The sequence below is a fragment of the Trichoplusia ni genome, unplaced genomic scaffold (genome assembly GCF_003590095.1).
Source record: "Trichoplusia ni isolate ovarian cell line Hi5 unplaced genomic scaffold, tn1 tig00003613, whole genome shotgun sequence".
Taxonomy (NCBI): domain Eukaryota; kingdom Metazoa; phylum Arthropoda; class Insecta; order Lepidoptera; family Noctuidae; genus Trichoplusia; species Trichoplusia ni.
Genome location: NW_020800424.1, coordinates 37631 through 59562, shown reverse-complemented (window position 1 = coordinate 59562; position 21932 = coordinate 37631). Strand labels below are relative to the sequence as shown.

The 21932-nt window shown below is 35.5% G+C and overlaps 2 protein-coding genes across 4 annotated transcripts in view; one reads left to right on the top strand and one right to left on the bottom strand.

Moving 5' to 3' along the window:
* The window catches only part of LOC113507979, a 39740-nt gene extending 18449 nt beyond the window's left edge, over positions 1-21291 (top strand). The window contains exons 2-6 of the mRNA XM_026890916.1: positions 586-805; positions 18186-18296; positions 19403-19503; positions 20377-20532; positions 20857-21291. Coding sequence (XP_026746717.1) covers positions 702-805; positions 18186-18296; positions 19403-19503; positions 20377-20532; positions 20857-20975 — 591 coding nt within the window. The 5' untranslated portion in view covers positions 586-701 and the 3' untranslated portion in view covers positions 20976-21291. The remainder of the gene's footprint in view (positions 1-585; positions 806-18185; positions 18297-19402; positions 19504-20376; positions 20533-20856) is intronic.
* Positions 4553-9770, bottom strand: LOC113507980 (uncharacterized protein CXorf65-like). Of its 3 annotated transcripts, none has more exons than XR_003401958.1 (5): positions 8403-9770; positions 8059-8155; positions 7619-7755; positions 7372-7539; positions 4553-7101 (listed from the first exon to the last, which is right to left on the bottom strand). XR_003401958.1 is itself a non-coding variant. In XM_026890917.1 (2 exons), exons 1-2 carry the CDS (start codon positions 8685-8687, stop codon positions 8015-8017), a joined length of 426 nt encoding a protein of 141 aa, XP_026746718.1. In that variant the 5' UTR covers positions 8688-9765; the 3' UTR covers positions 7880-8014. The 3 variants fall into 3 exon arrangements, 1 of the variants encoding a protein (XP_026746718.1); XR_003401957.1 differs by having other exon boundaries at positions 7372-7520; positions 8403-9768; XM_026890917.1 differs by lacking the exons at positions 4553-7101; positions 7372-7539; positions 7619-7755 and having other exon boundaries at positions 7880-8155; positions 8403-9765.
* Positions 21292-21932: the final 641 nt, after the last annotated feature.

Sequence of the window (21932 nt, the reverse complement as noted above, 5' to 3'; positions counted from 1 at the left end):
ATTTTTATTCTGATATATTCGTATTTACATATGACTCATTCTTGTTTTCAAGTGTAAATACCACACAGGCTGTTTAAAAAAACTATTTTCCCATCATTTAGTTTACCTTAAAAGTGGAATGCTTTCCAGGCGAAATTCTTGAAAATGCGTACACATAGGCATCCGTGGTATTTAGTGGCATGCGACCCTTGAATAAAATAGTACTCGTAGCCTTACTGTCGGCATCCCAACCCTTCAGGGCCTGACCACCGCGGCTAAACGGCAGAATCTTTAAAGTCTAATTACTTAAAATACGGACATTTTATTTAAATACTTCGATAAAGAAATTACTAACGAAGCAACCCAACTCTATTTATTTTGAAGATATGCTGTAGGGAATAAAATTAAAGCTAAACTTATTGATCATAAGGTTTGTGCACTCTACTTAGAATGACCCACCTACCCTTAATGCAATTGCGTTTAGGCTGTTCAGTGCCGAAGAATTTGATAACATTCCTTTAAAAAATCTTTCATTTTTTTAACCTTTAGACGTAACATCAAAAGAAGCTTTAATCAAATATTTTAACTCAAATTTTGTTTTTTCAGGTACTTCCACAAGAACATCATAATGGATGGCCAAAGCTGTAGTTGTTGAGAACACAAAAATTGATGAAATAAAAGAGAAGGCAGATAGTGATCTGTGAAGGCCGAAAAGAAACGAAATGCCAGACACACTGTCATTATCAGCTGGGGTCAGCCTCGGTCTTCTAGCAGGCATCGTGTCTGGAGTCTGCTATCTCGTCGCCAATGGACTGACGTGGCCGAAGTAAGTAGACAAATACTTTTCAATATCATTTATTATTTATTTATGTTAACACGGATTACAATTGCCTTAAAATAATGAGCGAAAAATACAGAATTAGGATTAGATATCATCATCATCATTCCTCTGCAATTATCCCAATTTGGGGTCAGCGCAACATTTCTTCTTCCATGCCTTTCTATCTGACGTCATCACACGCACACGAAACACTATTTTTCACTAATAATAAATTAATTTGTGAATTTAACCTAAACGAAACTAATATCATGCTAGTGGAATTCTCGCGTAAAATTGCATTCAAGGATTTACATACATTCTGTAAAAACCGCGGGAACTCGTGAACAGATAGCAGCGACATCTGTTTGTAGTTTGTGTATACTAAAGAGTTTGTTTACTCTCCTGTACTCGTAGTTCCTAACAACAATGAGAGATGGCGCTGTAACATAATTGTTTAAACTTTGAATTTTTTGCAAAGTACCATATCGGAGTTTAAAAGCTTTTAGATATTAAATGTATTACAAACGGAAATTTCGTCTGGACTACAGTAGACATATTTCTTTTCAACTTTTAGTTTCAAATATTTTTGCAACACCTTCCATACTTTATGCAACAGAAACTAAATAGTTTATTTAAACATAAGGATATTTAATTGTATTGTGGGAATTTCGTCACATTTGCGACAAACGGTTGTCAAACAAAAGGTGATGTCACGAACCGTAACCGACAAGACGCGACGCGCAAAAGTTAATTCCTTTTTTTAATTCAAACTGTCTGTCACGTTTGGGACCGTTAGAATAAAGTTTGTTTCACAAGGCTTCTTGGAAAGACGGTTGGTAGATAACTGCTTTTTTATTTATTTTATCTTAGTTTTATCGATATCTTACTAACTTACCCCAAAATAAAGCCAAGTGCGCCCGATACTAGTAACAAGCTTCCTAAAAAAAAGATTTTCTGATCCTTAAAGGAAAGCTTTCACTTCAATTATAAGTCAAAGTTCTTAGTTCCATTATCCAGATCCATTTTCTTTTCTATTTTACCCAAAAATTACTTTGGAGTTGCAAGTAATACACTAATACCTACCTAATTACCGTCCCTAACAGAAATCTTTGATATTACATGGCATTAGAATCGACATCGGAAGGTGGCTCCAAACACACAAATATGTAACTTGAGTCCTGAAAAAATACCTACGCGCCTACGCTAATAAAACGCGATTTGACATTGATCATGGATATATGAATGTTTTTTCCTCTTTCACACAAAATCCACAGAACGGATTTAGACGAAACTTGTTACACAGATAGTTTATGAACAGGATTATCTCAAAGGATAATTTTATCCAGATTTTATGTTCTCGTGGGGTGATTTTCGATTTTTAACGGGCGGGCGGTCCCGCGGGCAACAGCTAGCAACAAAATAATGTTAACTGACCTAGACGCTACCAACAGATTATATTGACCGTGGTCACGAGCCAACCAGAAAACATAATGAGAGTAATATCTTACACTTTTATTATTTTTTATATTATCCAGTTATTCGTCACCGATTTGTATTTCTTGGAATCATTTTTATTTATATTTTTTAAAGTAGGTGATGCGCAATTGGTTGGCAACAAAAATTCGTACTATCACGAATTAAGTTAACCATAATTCGCCAATCTTCCCAGTTTTTGTAACATTATAAATGATACGTGATATAAAACTAATGAATCAATTAAAATTAAATGTGAGTACTATCTCACATTTCAATTTACCGATCTAGTCCAAAAACTCTCGTTTTCAAATTAAGCCTAAAACTCTTTAGGAATCCACAACATAGGTCATTCTTTGCTCCAAAAATGGCCAGATTTTAGTATACCACGAATATTTTTTTTCACAACAATGATAGCTATCTCACATTAAATGAAAAACATATCAAGAAAATCTGTTCATCCAGTCCGAAGTTCTGAGGCAACAAACAAAAAAATGCAGACAAATTGAGAACCCTCCTTTCTGAAGTCGACAGAAAAAGGGTCTCGGTGCATCTACATTCAGATACTCAAGTCAATGGAAATGGGGTTTTGTCGAATCAAGCTCGGATACACGTTTCATTCAGCAACAAACATGCTGCATATAGACCTTTCTAGGTCAATAAGTGGATGGTAAAGCTAACTAATGAGTCTAATAGCAACCTAGACTTAGCACCGTTGATACGTTCGCCTTTACAGCTGACGTTATCATTAGCTATTGGGAGCAGATGTCTCCGTTATGGCGCGCAGCGGTCATCGAGCACCTACACTATAATTCATAGTACATTTTCATGGTACAATGGTCAACAGTTTTGTTGTATGTGGCATGCCACATATTTTCGATGGTTCCGTACAAGAATTTAAGGATAAAAGTAGGAAGTACGACATTATTTACTTAAAATTATAGATTTTAGTACTTATCTCTGTCTTGGGTTTAAGGATGTCAATCATTAAATTCATAGGGTATCCGTCATGAGAAAGGATCTGTGGATCAGATGAACGTTTATTCGGTGCCGGGATCGGATCCATAACACGTGGGTCCCGCTTAGAATTAAAAATCTGCTAAACTCTTGATTAACGTCAGTAGCAATCTGTTCCAGCTTCTATTTCCAAAAAACTGAATTAAATGGCCACCAATTCTCCTAAAAGAGTCACTCATTCACATCTACCGAACTCCAAATTCAAAAGGGGAGGATTGGTATCGGCAACACATGAAGCATGTCGCCGCCCGCCATCGTTCACTCGCTCCATTCAGTCTCTCCGCGCTCGTGCCGCCGAACGGGAATTCGGAAGCGATCGGATCACTTCGTGACATTTGAATTACGAATACAAATTTTGAGTGTAGTGTGTGCATTACGAAATTTTAAAAGTGCCAGTGTTTTTTTGGAACGAAACTTTTTAAGGTAGGGTGCTTTTTGAGATTTTTATGTTATGACAAACAGTACCTAAGTTTTGCTTAAATTATAATAATGACAATATAATTAGGAACAGTACGGTATATTACACCATCGTTGAATAGGTGTACCAATGCGTGAATCCTCGTACTATACACGCAAATTGCACGTACCTTTCTCCATTGCTAGTTTTGTTTTTCTCTAGTATTATCCTTTGAAACAAACCTCTGTAGAAAAGTTTAAATTAAAGGAAAGTAGAGTAACCAAATATTTAGCGTTAATCGGACAAAAAAGAGTATTCGACTGGTAGGCACCCCTTTAGTGCATTTGTACACAAAACCCTAAACCTATCGTACCTGTAGTAGTAGATAGTACACCTGAAACACACCACAACACGTTGTAACAAACATTACGTCACGTTCACAATAGCTTTACCCAACATCCCATCACTTGGTAAGAGCATCACAATTCTCTGCAGAACATTTATGACGCATTGTAACCAGCTCTAGCATAAACAAAATAGTAACAGTACTGAATGAATAAAAAGGGAATACAAAATTAAACACCTTCACAGATACATAAAACATTACGCAACGCAAAAGTTTATAAAAAGTAAGCAAATGAAAAGAAATTTGAGCAGTTTTCCCAGACCAGGAAGAAAATTCTTCCATCTAGGGTAAAACTAGCGGCAGCCCGCGGACTTGCCCGCTACAAATGGAAAATCTCACGGGACCATAAAATTGGTTTTAAAACTATAATATGTGTCAATCCTGGTTATAAACTATCTATGTCTCAAATGTCATCTAAATCCGTTCAGTGGTTTTTGCCTGACAGAGGAACAAACATCAATTCATCCATACGTATAAACTTTCACGTTTATAATTTTAGGAGGATAGTAGGAAGTAGGATATGCAAGAAGTCCGTAATTGTTTTGAGAGATTCACAAATCCAGTACTTTGTGGATCGCTCAAAACAAATAATGGATAAATTTTTCCAGTACACCAGTTGTTACCGTCACTGCTTGCAATATCAATCAGAACTTACTTAATTATTATCGGGCATCGCTAATTGTATTTATGTAACATTGACCGACTTCCAGTTCAATCAAATACGGGCTACGGACGAATTATCAGCTGTTAGGACAAAATCGTTTAACTCATTTATTTTTCTACCTCGTAATTTTTATAACTTTTTGGAGTACTGGATCCACGTTTGTCATGTTCTTAAGCTGTATACTTTGCAACTTTTGCGAACAACGAAGTGGAGGAAAAAGGATTCTAATTAGATTTCGGTGATCCAAGTGAAATTAGAAAACGAACTAAACAAACACTCAAGATCTCTTAAGTTTACTAGCTGTAAGCTTGAACTATGAAATATCCTTGTTAATAGCAAATATGAAGCTTTGGTTGGGTTTGATACTTACTTGTTCAATTTCACTGACAGCTTGACGAATTTTCTTTTTCTTTTTCTCCTATTCTACATCCCTAGAACCAGTAGAAAAAAGGCGGTATACCAAACTTTCAAACAACTTCTAGTGAAAGGTGACTGTCTCAACGTTTCTACCATCACGTACGTTACTGTGAAATTGATTCCTCTGAAACAACGTGAAGCTGAACACGGGACATGGGGTCAGGCCTGCCGCCATCTCTAAAGTGAGAATATCGCAATGTGGAAGAGGGATGCCGCTATTCATGGTATAATGCGCCATCTCGCTTTCACAACAGTTTTGTTTTAAGAGTTGCTATAAGGCCTTCATTGTCTTTTTTTCTTATAAGTAAAAAATGCCTGAATCGCACGACGCAAGTGATTATTCAAGCATTAGGGTGAGGAGAAAAGTAAGAAACATTCTGGAAATTGAAAACTTTTCTGTCTGCAAAACTAAAAACAATTTACATTTAAATTTAACAGAATATTTGAGCCAAATCAAAATATAAGAAGAGTTTGGTAGATCTTTTTGACCAAGTAGCTTTTATATAGGACTTTTTATAAAGGAATAAAAAACTTATTTTTGATTTGGTATCAGTCCCCAAAATAAATGTATTTATTATCCATCATCGTGCCTTAGGTACACTGTATGTTTTCATGAACCGACAATGCAGTCTTGTAGTAGAATTATTACAAAACAGGCAGAGCCCAGTTTCTAAATAAACGGCTAAGGCCACTCGTGAATTAATCATGATTAGATTAAATTGATATCAAAATGAGGTTTCTGTTTACCTAGTACTGACTGTCTATAGTTTTTTTGTTTCGGATTAGGGAAAATTGATAGTATTGCGGTATTATTGAAGTCTATCTTTATCTCATTTATCGTTTATACTCTTATCCAAGCCTAAACTTATTTAAATAGCACGATTGTGATTACAAGGAGACAGTGAACAGGGACATTTTGCAACAATAGTCCGCGAGACAATACCAGCCCCAAATAAAACACAAAATGCCGTGTAATTAATACGTAATCGTTGTCGACCGTAAAACCAACGCGTTCTCAGCTCCAAGTGAATTTATTCGGTACACAGAAAGCACCGTATTAAAAAAATAAAGAAATTTTCAGTGTTATTCTAAACACAGTGTGCCTGTTGGAAAACGGTTCTCTGTGGTAATCCTGCTACGTTATGACGTCAGTTGCTAGGAAGTCATGATTGCGAGTACCGCTGACAATTTAATTTGGTCGGTTGACGACAGTTTGGACCCGCCAAAAGCACCGACATGGTTGGGTGCGCAAAACAAGCCCGTTGTTCGAAATTCGAATTTATTTTGCTCATCTATGATCATGGTATTCCGTGGGTATGATTTTTTATTTTGTGGAATCGTGGTCTAGAATAACAGTTGAGCAATTTCAGAATTCTTCCGTGTGGTCTGTGTTTATTGGATTCAAAAGACTCTAAAAAAGCTACTACTGGCTTTCAATTTCTGCAAAAGATGTCTGGCTTAATCCAACTACATTGTGCTTTGTACTATGGGGCAGGGGTAGAATCCACTGGTATATAGAAGCCTCAGTGTAAATAACTATCGAAACAGAAAACTTAAAACACTAATATTGAAACATCATTTATTACTAGAAATAAAACTAAATTATTTTACATTAAAAGCATAAAACTAAGTATAGTCATAAATTGTGTACATCTTCAAATTCAAAGACGAACTGCAAACAGTTTTTTGAGCTATACGTATAAGACTTACTATAAACATACTTAATAAATAATAATAAAGTCAACCAGCATGACATAAATTACGTAAACTCGATTAGTTATTCCCGCCGTGAGCGTGGCTTCCTGCGCACGTGCGGCTGACTTCCGGAACGGCGCGGGCGCAGGGTTGAATAAAAATTGAAAGTTGCACAATAAACAATTGGTCCAAAATTTGGGATTCAGTTTTGCAATGTTCCTCATTGGATACCTCTGAAATCCGAATGGATATTAATGCTTTAAAACCATTTTTTTCTGATTCCATAGTCTCACGGATAAAGCCTTCCAAAACCAAATAGGTTTTATTTGTTTTTCTAATGTTAAAAGCAACATAAAACGTATTTGGAAAACCTAAACGGAGAAGCATAACCTTGGTTGTAGTCAATTAAAAGCTACCTCCAATTATTATTTCTCCTTAGGTTTGAAAAAGTCTGTGAGTCCCAATCACAGCATTAAGACAAAAATATTAACAATCATACTCACTTGTGTTGGAAATACTAGATTATCACAATAGCGTAGAGCCCTAGCTTTCAGCAATTAACACGGGTGTCGTTTCAACGTCCCTGTCACACGTATTTGGTCACGAGCCACCGCCGGCAGCTCTCCACCGGAAGGTTGACAAACTGTGATACCTGTATGAAATGTATTAAACTATCTGCCCTATTAGGACACAGCGGTATTATGGATTATATTCAACTTACTGCAAAACAGTTATTATCAAAGTACTTACGAAGAATGTAGTCTTTAACTTTGGTAGGCCATTTGTCAACCAAAATTGGAATCAAGATTAATAAAGACGAATATCTTCATGTATATGCTTCACATAGGTTTAGTTGAACTCGCATCCTTTCATATAGATTCGCGGCTCTAAAAGAAGGAACAAAATGTTCATATATTATCGCTTACGAATAACTTCGCATGATCATAACAAGCGCCTGCTCAAAATGAATAGCAAAATGTCTTATCGTACAAAAAAGTAACACAATTGAAAGGCGCTAAATATCGCTTTAATTCTATTGTAAATTACACATATAAAATTATTACATATTGGTTTAATAAGGATAATAAATTAATAGTTATAAAAAAAGGTTAAAGCTTTAGCCTCAATGTTTCTGTTTGATTGTGGTTAAGCCACACTTCCTGTGTCTGTACTCAGGGGGCTGAGCTCACCAGTCAGGAGGAACCTCTTCACACGAGCCTTCAGCTCTACGTACATCTTATGTTCCTGGTTCAGCTGCGGAAGAATGGAGTAGTGTCTATCCATTTCCTGCAAACACATTGGAAGGAAATAGAAAAAAGCTTTCCGATTTCTCACGTGTGAAGCTTTTAGTACCTAGTGTTATTGGATAAATTAATTCTCTGATAAATTGTAGAATCTGCTATCTACGAGCTACAAGTGTTCAGTGGTAATTATTACATAAATTTACATTGATAATAACATGACTTGATCACACTAATTACACATTTCAAAACTCTACAAGCTAAAAATCTGTCTGTTAGACACATCAACCCACGTGTTTAATAACGATCAAGTAATACGTCTTCTTGTGCTCAAACTGGTCAGTAGCATACGCGTAAGTCTTCAGACTGAACAGTCCTTTCAAAGCGCCAGTATCATCGCACAGGTCGAACTGGGTGTATATCCCTAGCCGGCACTTTTTCCTGATGTATTCCAACATGATCCGGACAGGGCAATCAGGGTTGACCAATAAGGTCTTATCCACCGATATGTCAAGCTCACTGGAGCGACGACGGTGGGATAATTCCGGGGCATCTTTATAAGCTATGAATATAAACATTTTGTGTAAATATTTTTTGACAGTGACAGATAAGATTCAGTACCTATAAGTGAAGGCTAAATACTCTTTGCTGATATGTTCAAGGGTTGAAAGAGGTTACAGCAAAAAGGTTTTAGGTGTTCGGGAAAATGTTTTGAATGCTTTAGGTATAGGGTATAGGATTACACTTGCTCCCGTTTGGTTTATTAAGTGATTACTTAAAATACTCAGATTTAATTTAATAAGAAGTAACTTGGAAGATTGTACACTTGAATTTCGAAATGGATCATTAATCATATTAATATCACGTCAGCTAGATTGTTAGTTGTGACTGAATATGGCGCCTTATGTAACATCAAACACGGGATTAATCAATCATTATTTTAATAAACAGATTCTAACCAATTTTAAGTAGATGACACTTTTTTCCATTAAGTAATAAGAAATTGTTGCCATCGCTGCATCGTAGTATAATGAAATAAAAATATATTATTTTAGAATTTGCAATAATTGGCTATGGCTAATTTGCCTTTTCTTGGCAAATGCTTTTCCTTTCGAGTTTTGTAGAGTCCATGTTTGTTTTCATTTGATATATTATTTTGTTTGATATAAAGTATCAGTATATTTTAATAAGACGTGATGCTAAATATCTTTATCATGACACGATTCTACTACCTAACTGATATTAACAAATGCTGATATTTTTGCTTAAGTATTACATTCATTTACAATTTTAATTAAAGCACCCCTCAAAATCGAAATCAAATATTTTCATATAAAATAGGTCGTTTTCCAGCCACTCTCAAAACGTTACTCTTGTCTCTCGGTGCACTCTACCACTATCACCTAAAATTAAAATAAAATACCATGAGACCTACCAACATTTAGAGGGAGACACTGCTCTTAGCTGTGTAGAGCGCCCTCTCACTTCTACATCTGCAACAGGCTGCATTAATGAGATGGAGGTAGAGACCCAGTAGTCTCTAGATTCGTACGGGGATTGCACAAACAGGAATCGCATTCGGTTTCACTTGGCCTTTTCTCTTTATCTCAAATATCTAATTTCATCAAACGCTAGTGGACTCCTTATACACCTAAAACCTTTTTACTACTTAGATAGTATTAAATGTATTGATTTTTTTATTGCCTGTTATTATTATTATATTATGGTGTATGGTCTTTTAATCCGCTAGAAAACTAAACAAAAACAAAAAGTTTTTATTTATTTATTAAATCTAATGAAATTAACCTATTTTTGGAAGGTGACTTCTTGAAATTCATTAATTAACTTTTTTATGTTTTAAGTTTGATTTAAATTTATTTTGAGGCATTAAGTTTAAAGTTCTTGTAAATAGAGGCTATCTGTTAAAATAATATTTTACGAGTACTAGTTTAATATGTAATTTCTACCACTAAATATGCGCCTTGACCTTAACCAGCCTTAATAGTAAAACAATGGTGGCACATCCTTTTATTAATAAAATTAGTTGAAGTTCAATTGTTTTCTGAAGGACCTTACTTCGTAACTTTTGTTTGTTAATAATGGTCCTTGGGTACATAACGGTTTGATTTCTTTGTTTTCAATTTTGACGTTTTAGAATTTGGTCCTTTAATATTTTGGTTATGATATAAAGAACCTGTAATTTTTTTTCTAAATAAGTAATATGATTACAGATTAACATGCTGCCTTAAACTGATATATTTCATTATTTATCAATATTAATAGATGCTTTTCTTATCACAAATGGCCTCTGACTAGTGACCAATAATCTCAGTAATTAATGCATGTTTGCACTCGTTATTAATTTGTTACAGATGATTTGTCGGTTTTATGCCACTTTAAGATAAATTTTAATAAGGTTCTTTAAATAACGTGTATATTAGGAATTAAAAAAGAAAACAAAAATCCTATTTACAATCTAATAATGTTTAATAGATACTAACAACATTATTCATACATCAAATCCTCATGAATAAACAAGGAATTTGGTAACATTTTATATCCGTGACCTATATCTAAACTTTAATTAAGTTTATTGGGATACGGGAGCATTAGAATACAAATGGCCAGACGTCTCGCAACCCGCCCTACATATACGTAGGTACACATTACAATACGCGACGTCACACAGGTAAAGGTCATCGTACACTGGACCCGCGCAGCCTTGACCGCAAAACAGTTGCGCTCACTCGCATTTCAACCGTTTCCCAACTCAAAGAATCTAACTAAAGCGATTCATATTTCATAAGAGAGTTGCAACAGCAGCAGCGGCTGTGGCGCCCGCAGCCCGCCGGTGCACCCGCTGTCCCGCGCGGACTCCGCTCGTCTACGATAACGACCGCACAGTCGTTCCGGCGCGCGGGACATTTGCACGCTTGTAAACAAACAACGATTAATCAATTTTGAACAAATCCGATTCTTAATCAATCGAGATAATGTGACCAATAGAACTATTGTAATCGAGAACATTAAATCGAAAATTGAACTTTAAACAGTGATGTGAATACAAGAGCATGATTTTGTCGAGTGTATCGAGTTTAGTGACATTTGGGGTGGCAGCCTGGCCGCCGCCGGGTCCTTTGCCGACCTCCTTTCAGTTCCACCACCAGGGGTCGAACTTCGCTGTATTCTTGATACTGTTCGCTCTCTGTATGATGGAGGTCGTGGTCTTAAGGATCATCACTGAGGAGCAGGCGCGGGAGCAGGGAACCAGGAGTGTGACGTCAATGTGGTTTGAGTTGGATGACGAGTGACATGTGAACTAGTGATGTGAATGTGTAGTGTAGGACCTAGACTAGTGTTGTAGTTACCGTCCTAATTAAGATTGTTTTAGTCTTCGTTAGTCGTTAGTCTAGTTATCTGATTAGTCTGACCTAGGATATAGATCTGTATTCATGATTTGTATTTACTTCCTAATTGTATCTGTATATAAATGTAGTTTTATAATACAGAAAACAGAATTCCTGTGCCAACTTCGAATAGGTTTATAATGTGTTTTAATAAACCTTAAATATAAATTATTACTTTGTTTAATTTACTTTTAATTACTTACTTGGTATCTTAAGAAACAATGGCATAATGTATGGGAAATACCTAATTTATTTACGACTAAATAATATTTTAAGCAAACATTTGTACGAATAAAAATAGGTAAGTAATTAACTTTATTATTTTTATACATCTGGGGATTTAATTAATCGCATAAATTGACTTAGAATATGATATTATATTGTCAAGTATAGGTACCTACCTATTAATTTCACAAAATAAAATAAATAATTACACAATAAAAGACGCAGGTGTGCACTTAAATCAATTGTAATTATTTACAAACATAAGTGCAAGTACAGAAGTACAATCATGTTAAAAAATAGCGAATTATGTCCGTTTACGTCATAATGTTGGCATTTATGGTACTTTTCCTGCCTCATGTCGCCATAAAATCATTCCTAGAGTTTACGAAGGGTGTCTAATTGCTTTAGTGCAGTAATTTCATAGCTATCACAGCTCTGAAACTATTATTTAATAACAGGTGCAATGAATACTAGTGTACTTTGTTTTTTTATTTGAGGTATCGGTGCTTGTCATCTGAATTGCTTGCTGTTATTTATTTATTTAATTAGTCTGGTACTCTTATACTGGTCCTATGGGTCAGTTCGGATAATGTGCTGAGAATAATTTGACATTAATTGACTCTTGTGCTATGTGTTCGTCTTTTGGATAAAAATGCAATTATAGTAATAATAATTAAAGTATGAAATGTAAAACTTTAAATACTTAAGAAATAATTATTTTAGGGCTGTAGGAAATGCAGACTAAAATGAGATCTTATTCATTTAAGTTTAGGGGTAAAGGGCAACAACTCGTAAATTCTCTACCTATATCTTAGCTTGCCTATTGAAGTGACAAAACAAAAGGGCCTTAAATAGTGAAAGTGCAGTGACGTTCACGGAGTAGGCTTTAAATAGATTCTATTTGACAATACCAACATTTAACTGGCTAACAGATATTAACTGCAATCTACTTGTATAACGATGTTTATAAGATTAGGCAAATGTTAAGGGTAATAAAAGTTCGATAAAATACTGAAATCTGCAGATAAAAAATACCAAGATAAGCAGGCAATAAGACTAAGTAGCAAATCAGAACCTTTTCTTAACCAAAATTATCGGTTGCAGTTTGCGTGTTTCCAACCAATAAACAGGTGATGAAACTTTCATATAGGATCCAAATGACTTTCGAAAGGATTTTGAAAATAAAATAGTAAAAGTTTAAAATTTAGTTTAAACTCATAAAATTTATTTGTGTTTCAAATTATATTCATTACATTTAACTGCACGGATCCAGTCAAATGAAATATGTCATCACGATAAACTCACAATCCCCGCCTAGGACAATCATTTTTGGACCCCTGAATGCTTTTTCTGAGCCTTGTCTCTGTGCATGGGACATAAATGTTTCAAGGATTTATTTCTTTAGTGAAGAAAAGGTATTTCTTGAAAAAAAAATATATATTTCTTACTAGCGCATGCTATCAACTATACCTACTTATAACGCATGTGTTCAAAGGCTACTCCCATTATTCTAATTACTAAACAAACGTGATCTCTCACCCGCCTCTATAAACAGTGAAAACATCTTACGTCAATGTAATCAAAACTAACTAAACGTAAATAATAATTAAACTCTTTGGCATCTAAGTGCACTGAACAGTTCCAAATTAAGTAGAAATACTTAAATTAATTAATTAAGGGACTTATTTCACCTGTAACTGTAGGCAGATCAAATATTTCTTAAAACTGTCAAAATTTTTCCCTATATTCGCTTGAAATTTCTTTCTCCACTTATCATTTATTTTTCTTTAGAAACAAATTTGACGTCATCCTACTTGTGTATCTATGTAATTAGAATTTAAGTCTCTAACTGCATCCAAACAAAGATCAGATTTGATTACTTCAAATACATAACCTCTTTTGTAATTAGTAAGTCAATTCTCAAGAAAGCGGATGGCACTTATAAAACAGGAATGATACCTTTAAACATCCCCTGAGCGACGTGTGACGTGACGTGACGCTATTGTCAAAGCAGGCTTTTGTTTTCAGATGCTTCAGCTATGAGAACATGAAAACCGTTTTGTGTGAGTGTATAAGCACAGGTAGAGCCAGTTTCGGTTTCGGTCTAAAGATCTTTATTTTTCAAAGAAGTTATTCGTCACTTACATAAAACATGGAAACTTAAAATAAATAAGTATATTATAATTAGTAATAGTAATATTATTAGTTTCAAGGAGGTTTTCTATTCTTCTAAATACGTCTGCGTTGTAAAATAATGTTTAAGCTCACTTTTAATAGTATCTAAGTTTTATTTAAATAATTAAATATTAAATGTAAGAATTTCTTCCGCAATGTAGAGTCGCCCAGTAGCGGCGCATGCGCAGCTCCCAGTAATCGGATACATTGTTGGAACACGCGATCGGATATCGATATATATTCTATCCTTGTTCGAGATAACATGATTAACATTAATATATTATCGCTGAATTATTATACTCATTATTTTGATCAAGATGTAATGTAGGTTGATTTTAGAAACTACTTAAAGATTAATTTAAATTTCAGGGCAGGGCAGGAAATTGGCATAAATTGTTCGAAATTGTTTGCAATAAGACCAAAAGAAGGAGAGACTTCAATTCCTTTTTTAATACAAAATGTGCGAATAGCCAGCTACAGTCACCAAGAGCCACTTTAATGCAACGCGAAACGGGAACGGGAAAGGACTTTGCACAAGTATTAAAAGCATATACATAAACGAGCACCTACACCCAGAATAAGCCATTGTAGATCACAAAAACCCTCCTGCGCAGAAATCGAATTAGCGTGATTTTTACTACGATGTCCACTCGACAGTCCGCGATGACAAGGACCTCCTTATAAATAAGGAAAAAACTGACATCATAATAAGAGTATCTTTCTTGAAGTTTCGAAACCAGTTTATAACAATTGTCTATCATATTTTTATAGGCAACCAAGACATCTGGCCGTGGTCTGACATATGAGTTATTATGTAATTATAAGGTGTTTTTTATTATTTAGATCTTTTGAATTCTGGTTTTGTGTACGCATTTAATTTTCATGACTCATGAGAGAGACAAGTGGCGGAAGAGTATGAGATAGTACTCATAACTAGTTCATTATAAACTACCACGAGTCATAAAAATTTTACTTACACGGTGCCAGGATTATACTTCGATACCACATTCATCGGAGGCCACTCCTCAACTGAATTACACAACCAAACTTCTTTACTAGAACATATTAGGCGATTCATTCAAATCTGCAAATTAAATGTGAGAGTTGCATAATCGGATAACCTTGGCCCGACCTTGACGCCACAACGAAACGAGTTCCTCATGAATACAAACGACATTTAATCAGTTACTACCTGTTCCCACCCCTTTAAGAGCTGCTACCACCGAGAGTTCTACAGATGTGGAAGCGAGAGAGAACATTAGACGGCGTAGAGCGTCATCCCGCTTCTGCAATTGAAAGGCTTATCGGGCCGTGGTAGTAGGGTGAGATGGTGTGGTATGGAATATTTTAATTACATCCCTTGTAATTGGTGGTTTAAGTTTATATTTCAGAAATTGGATGTGTGTGAATCAATGAAGAAAATAGATTTCTGTAAAGTTTAATGAACTCGGAACTCTTTATACTCGGCAACCTAATTTTTAGGGTGAATGAACGCTTATTTTGTTCTGCACTTCGTAAAATTATAAGTACCTAAATGTAAACACTCCGCTATTTAAGTCCAGTTTTTTAATCAGGAAATATTTTCATTCAGGAAACAAGTGCCTTTGGAAAAATACAGACCAAAAGAAACAAGTGTTTATTCCAAGCCGGCACGTGAGAATCACTCGTCGACTCCACAAATCACAACATTATTTCACCAACAACCTTGGTGTCTACAACCAGTACTGCGCAAGAAAAAAACAACAAACACATATGAAAGTAATATTCGACGCCACTTTATAAAGTTCTCGAGATCTGAAGGGAGATTAGCCAACGGTGTGTCAAAACGTGGCGGAGTTGATCTGCGACGGTTGTGCAACCGGGCGCCACCCGACTGCAACCAGTCGCGCCCAGTTGCACCGCGCCGTAATCTGCATACTCGATGTGAAAGGATAGTGTGTAGATTAAGGAATGAACTGGGTTTTATTGACTTTTAAAGAAATAAAGACTCATTAATAAAATACACAAATGAGTTTTTGCTAGATAGTGAATTCAATAATTCATTTTTTTACTTTGACTTTCTGTAGCTCCTGAAAATTTCCTTTTTTTCTAGGATGAAAAAATCATAAAACAACAAAGTGATCTAAGTCTTAAGTTATGACTTGTTTTTTTTTTCTATTAAGTGCCATTTCACTCAGTGCAATACACATTACTCTTCTGACTAATAAAAAGCTCAGAAAATATGAAATGATTCGTGATTTTAGACGGTAGTCAAATAGAGATCTAAGCGAATTTAGGGATCGCTGGATTATTTCACAAAATCACTGCAGTCTTTTTACTACATATTGGTGAGAGCGTAGACTTTAAGAAATAATAAAAAAAAAATATCCGGCTACTAAGTATCACCTTTCGGAAGTCAAACACAACATTCGGTAAACACCCTCATTTGCACAACCATCACCGCTTCCTAAGTGCTCTAACTGTGAAGAAGATCAATTCAGCCAGCATTACAGATTATGTAATGATATGACTGAAACTGGCGCCTCGTAATTTCATCTGATGGACTTAACACAGAACAAAATTATTCTCTTAACTTTCGTCAGAGCGTAGTTTTGCAAGTATCCCAACTACGAACAGCCCTGACTTATAAAGAACTTTGACATTTATTTTATTGTTTCGGTAATGTATTTAACACATGACTCATCAGAATTTGAGATCTAGAAATTGGGACTTAATGCGGTCAGTCTGACCTTTCTTAAAGGAACGCCAAATGACATTCATTACTTAAATGAGTTCACCAAAATGCTTGATTGGAGAGATTTGGAGTCTTGGAGAAAACTTGGTCCCCGTTACTAATAAAAATGGCCGATGAATAATGGCAATTGGATTAAAATGACACTATTCGAACTCTCCTAAGCATTTTTACAACACAATAATTTGAAATTCAGTCCGGGGCAGAATACTTACGAATACTTAATTTTCGAATTATTCCATTGGCAGATAAATTGGAAATTGTAAATAGCGGAATTGGGGCCCAGTATGAGAAATTTAAAAAGGTACACAAGTATTCACATAATCATTTATTGATTATTATGCAGAAAAGGTTCTAACATAAGTTCGTCAAATGTTAACTAATAAAGTAAATTCAATTCTACGTACTAATTACAAAATATTTTATATCAAATACTTTATTCACCTGTATGCGACATAGCCACCATCTTGCAGCCAAACATTATGTGTAATATATTATTACAACTATTACAAGTATTTCTCTATGATAAGTAACCGTGTGTAGTAAGGTTTTCGTCACAGCCACCAGTTACCGTCTCTCCGAAGCTAATGTTTATGGCCCAATGCATTACTCAATTACCTGTCTTACCAACTTTATTAAAATAGGAAATAAAAAGTTTAATAAACATCTATTGGGCACGTTTTCGATCCTTTCTTTGTATTTAGAAAGGAAACGTATTTTTTTTAAAGTACTGGACTTGTAACCATGCAACATTTGGTAAAACCTAACATACAAGAAAAAGGTAAATAATGTAATAATCTTGTCTTCTATGTCTACAAAGTCAGTTTAGGTTCGAATCCTTCTTTAATTATTAGCTGTGTACTAACTTCTACAAATTTGACAAAGAAGGAATATTAAAAAGGGAAATACCTTAAAGTAATTTTCCTAATACAAATCAATGTTTACATCAGGGACCATCATGTTATTTCTTGCAAAATCAACTAACAACTTTTCACATACAAGAGGTTTCGTAAAATTATTTATTACCTACTACTAGGCTCGCAGAACGTACAAGCGCAACACCTTACCAACATATGCAAATCCTTTCACATTATTCATCAGATTGTATGAAATTTGTCTAACAAAAGCTTTCCATAGTTACAAAACGTAATTACATTATTTGATCAGGCAATCAGCAATCTCATTTTGGGTAGCCTTGTTCTACAAAACTTATAATAGTTGACTGTTGACTGTCCTCGGGATTTTTCGTTAGGATTTGGTTTACATTTTTTGTCCGGATCTTGAAAGGAAATAATGCCAATAGAAATGAGAGACCATGCATTGCACGGATAGCTGAACAATACCTACATCTATTGGCAAGTACGCGTACGATCTTCTGACACCGTAAGAGGACCACCGAAGTAGTAAGAGGATATAACGGCCGGGATTAGTGGACCTATAGTAACAGATACCTCCACAAACAGCTCTCCTCAACTTACATATATTTTGGCCTAACCAAAGAGAAATATAATTAATAACTTAATCATTGTTTATTTCAGGAACGAGCGTGACGGCAGAAGATGTATTCAGTCGCGGGACGACGGCGTGTGTCGTAGCTGCGGCGGCGACAAGCACGGCGGGGCGCTACCCTGCATCTGCTACCCACCGGAGTAAGTAACCCTCTACTTGATGAATATTTCATATAGATCACCGTAAGCGAGGGACTATAGTAAATGATGGGCAGTTCACCGTCCGATCAATACTAGGAACGTGTTCCACGCGCGCCTAAGAGAGATTTCAGCAAGCTCTGTAAATTGAGCTGACCCCTGCCGCCGGGTCAGTGGGATTGTCCAAAAGGGCCAAGGAAGGTGTGATCATTGTAGTTTCCAGCGCATTACGGTTCGCAGCGCAACGGGTCACAGTTTAATGAGAAGTGACTAACACTTAATATCATACCTCTTCCCCGATGAATAGGAAGCCCATAACGATTTCTCCGGGTAAGAAAGTTCTCAAATCATCCTTGTTTTGGGAGCAGTAGCTGAAGAGTGGTAAAAGTAATTTGATCAGGCAGTTCTGCCTGATTTACGCTAGAATCATCTCTTTTTAAAGAAAAATTACAAATTTTCTGTAATATTGCATTGAAAAACATCATTTAAGACACACGTAAAACATCAGATCCAAAGAGGTAGTTTTTTTACAAAAAAGGATGCTTATTTGCCCTCGTCATAGGTATCCATATCTAGTTAAACAGCGTTCCGAACTGCGACCCCAGTGCTAACCAGGTCGTCTATTGCATGACTAATAGCACCTTAATTACAATATTTACAAAATAGCGTGTTTCCGGTGCTAAGCAGAGTCTGAGCAACCTTGTCAAAATAACACGCGTGTGAATAATTCGGACGCTGATGATAATTATCAGGCAAGCGCATCTTTGTAATTAGATGCGTAGAACTAATTAGGCATCATGATCTAAAAATTCGTTACCAAAGTTTTGAATAAATTAAAACGATTAGTTTTACGAGCATTTGTTTGAGACGACAAAACAATACAACTATTTCCAAATACAGCAGGCGAATGTGTGACAGACTATTTTGTCACCACTATGAGATAGTTTGCCATATTCCCAATTAGGCGAGGGATAGAAATACTCACTATACATAGTTGCTAAGGTTTTATCATTGACTAATTCTGCCAAATCGAAAACCCTTCACCTAGCTTTTGACCCATCACATTCAGTTAATAGAGTCCATGAATAAAGGATGAATATATTTTCCAGACCGGTGAAGTTCGAGTCGGGCGCGTGGTTCCTTCAGCAAGTGCAGCGAGCTCTCAGCGTGATGCCGTGGAGCATCTCCACCGACAAGCTGGAGCAAATAGGTCAGTATTCACGTCTTTATCCTAAGCTCTGCTGTGTGCAGCTCACGACATTTACGAAAAAATCTTAGAAGTATTTTAATCCTATTTCCAATACTCAATACGTTTATTTACATTGCATAATGTGAACTTAGATGGTAGGAAAATAAGGATATACATTAGTTTTGGAGTATTCCATTCATTCATCGGTCATTGTAAATAGCGGAATTGAGGCTCCGACTACATTTTACTAAATATTTTTTCACACAAGCCACAAGCCGAATGGCTTCGCCACCCTGTTACTGGGCGATGTCAATGTTCTGAGGTTCGACAGGCTGTCAGGTTTTTAGGCTTTTTGAAACAATGATGTAAGATTCAGAAAAAAACCAACAAGAAAATAGTTCGGTATGCAGAGTTTCCTGCCGGTTTTCATGTATAAAAAAAAATACAAGTGGCCGCTATTTTTTGGACAATATAGCAAGAAACTAAGCCCATACATAGCCAAATGCCAAATTAAGGGTTCAACATCAATAACATGATCCTAAAGATATGGAACAACATCATTAGTCCATTATATTCAATTATTCAGTCATAAAACTTTGATGGTGTAATTGTTGTTGTATACAGCAATTATCGTGTTTTAGATCCATTAAATGTTCATAAATTGTTTGCTTTTTGTACTCGTAATTTATAGGTTTTATTGAAACATGAATTTCTTACTTGTGTTTCTTGAATATTTTGGATGAAACTGCTTTGATAAAAATTGTATTTTTTTTTTCAAAACCAATCAATTTAAGATTTTCGTCATCTACAAAGCTTTTTCCTTACTATATTAGTGTCATTCAGACAGGATGCAGATAAGTACAGTTATTAAACATCCATTGTTCACGCTTTTAGATGAAGAATGCGACGGCTACGACACTCCTGGCCCGAGTGACCCCACGCGTGGAGAACTGAAGAAGATCAGGGAGTTCTTGGAGACTATATCAGCGAAGTTGGCCGGAGGACCGCTAGAGGGCACCAATGTCACGCCACTGTACGACCATCCCGCATGTAAGTAACTTAGTAGCTCTCAAGTCTGGCGATAGATGGCGCTGTTATATTAGTTAGATACTTTGACGTTAGATGGCGTTAGTAGTATGTACAGAAAGTTGTTCTCTAGATAGCTTCAGCATTGATTATTTTGATAAATATTAGTGTAAGTAGTTTTGTAGCTTTTTTGTACCGACGCGGCGACGCCTTTTCAATGCAAGGGGCATTGAAGATTGTAGATATAATTTTGAATAACACATCGATCCCCAGTATTATTGTAGCAGCATATTCAATTCATAAACAGTGCATGTTAAGTAATCCTAGCGATGATATAAACCTGCATAGATATTCGCATGTTCGAGCGATACCACGCGAGGCTGCGCGGCGCTCTGACGTCACTGACGATCGCGCTACGAAACGCGCTCACACGTAAGATGGAAAATATAGTATCGCATGCGCTGTGACTTGTTCCTTGCAATTTTTTATATTGCACGTGTTGCGTTGTTTACTATCCTATATGAGTATTAATTTACATTACATTTAGCCATGTTCTATTGATATTCGCTACGATTTCGATCTACCCATATTTTAAGTGTGGGTACATGTTTGACTAATGTTTTAAGCACTTTTTTCTGTATGACGCACGAATTTGTTTAATTTAATTTCTCTTGAGCATGTCTGTCTAATATTATTATATTGCTGATGTGAAGTGACAAATTAAGGCCTGGCTACAGAACAGCTTATTTTTTATCAACGACTTTTTAAGGTAGGTTTTATTCATTTTTTAAATTAATTTTTTCGACTTTTGTCGCAAAATTAATATCTACTTTAAAATAATAGAAACGCTCCTCTATATTTCTTTATAAAGACTAGTGCTAGCCTAGCGTTAATTGTGCTTAGTACTACAAAACTTTGCTATTCGCGAAAATCCAGGCGAATTGAATATAAAAACATATTTAAAATATGAAATACCTACCTAAAGAAAAAAATAATTTAATTAATACGTAAATAAGTAAGAGAATTATCTTTGCTAGGACCTCTCGTTTTTCATGTAAATGAACTACATGAATGGTAGTGGATAAAAAAGATCTTTATAAGAATTTATTTAACGGCTAAGCCTTGTTTTTCTTTGTTCTCAAGGAACCAATAGAGATACACCTGTAAGGATTTTATTATTTTTTAATTTTACTCAAAATACTGACATAATTATTACCTACGTTAAATTATACTGTAATCGATTGAAACTTTGGTGTAACTTATTAAAATTGATTGGCGAATAAACAATTTTTTTGTGGAAAGTCAGTGACCCTTACTTCAGAAACAAGGATGTTGGACATGGCGTTATTAAAAAAAACTTCGGTAATACATTATAATTTAACAAAGCAATGTGATTAACTTAACCACATTACATTGACCCCAGT

Bases quoted from the DNA above. Each gene is read 5' to 3' on its own strand.
- LOC113507980 (XM_026890917.1), bottom strand. From the start codon at position 8,687: ATGTTTATATTCATAGCTTATAAAGATGCCCCGGAATTATCCCACCGT. The intron at 8,156-8,402 runs GTGGGTTGATGT...ATGTGTTTGCAG, and splicing joins ACTTGATCGTTATTAAACAC to GAAATGGATAGACACTACTC.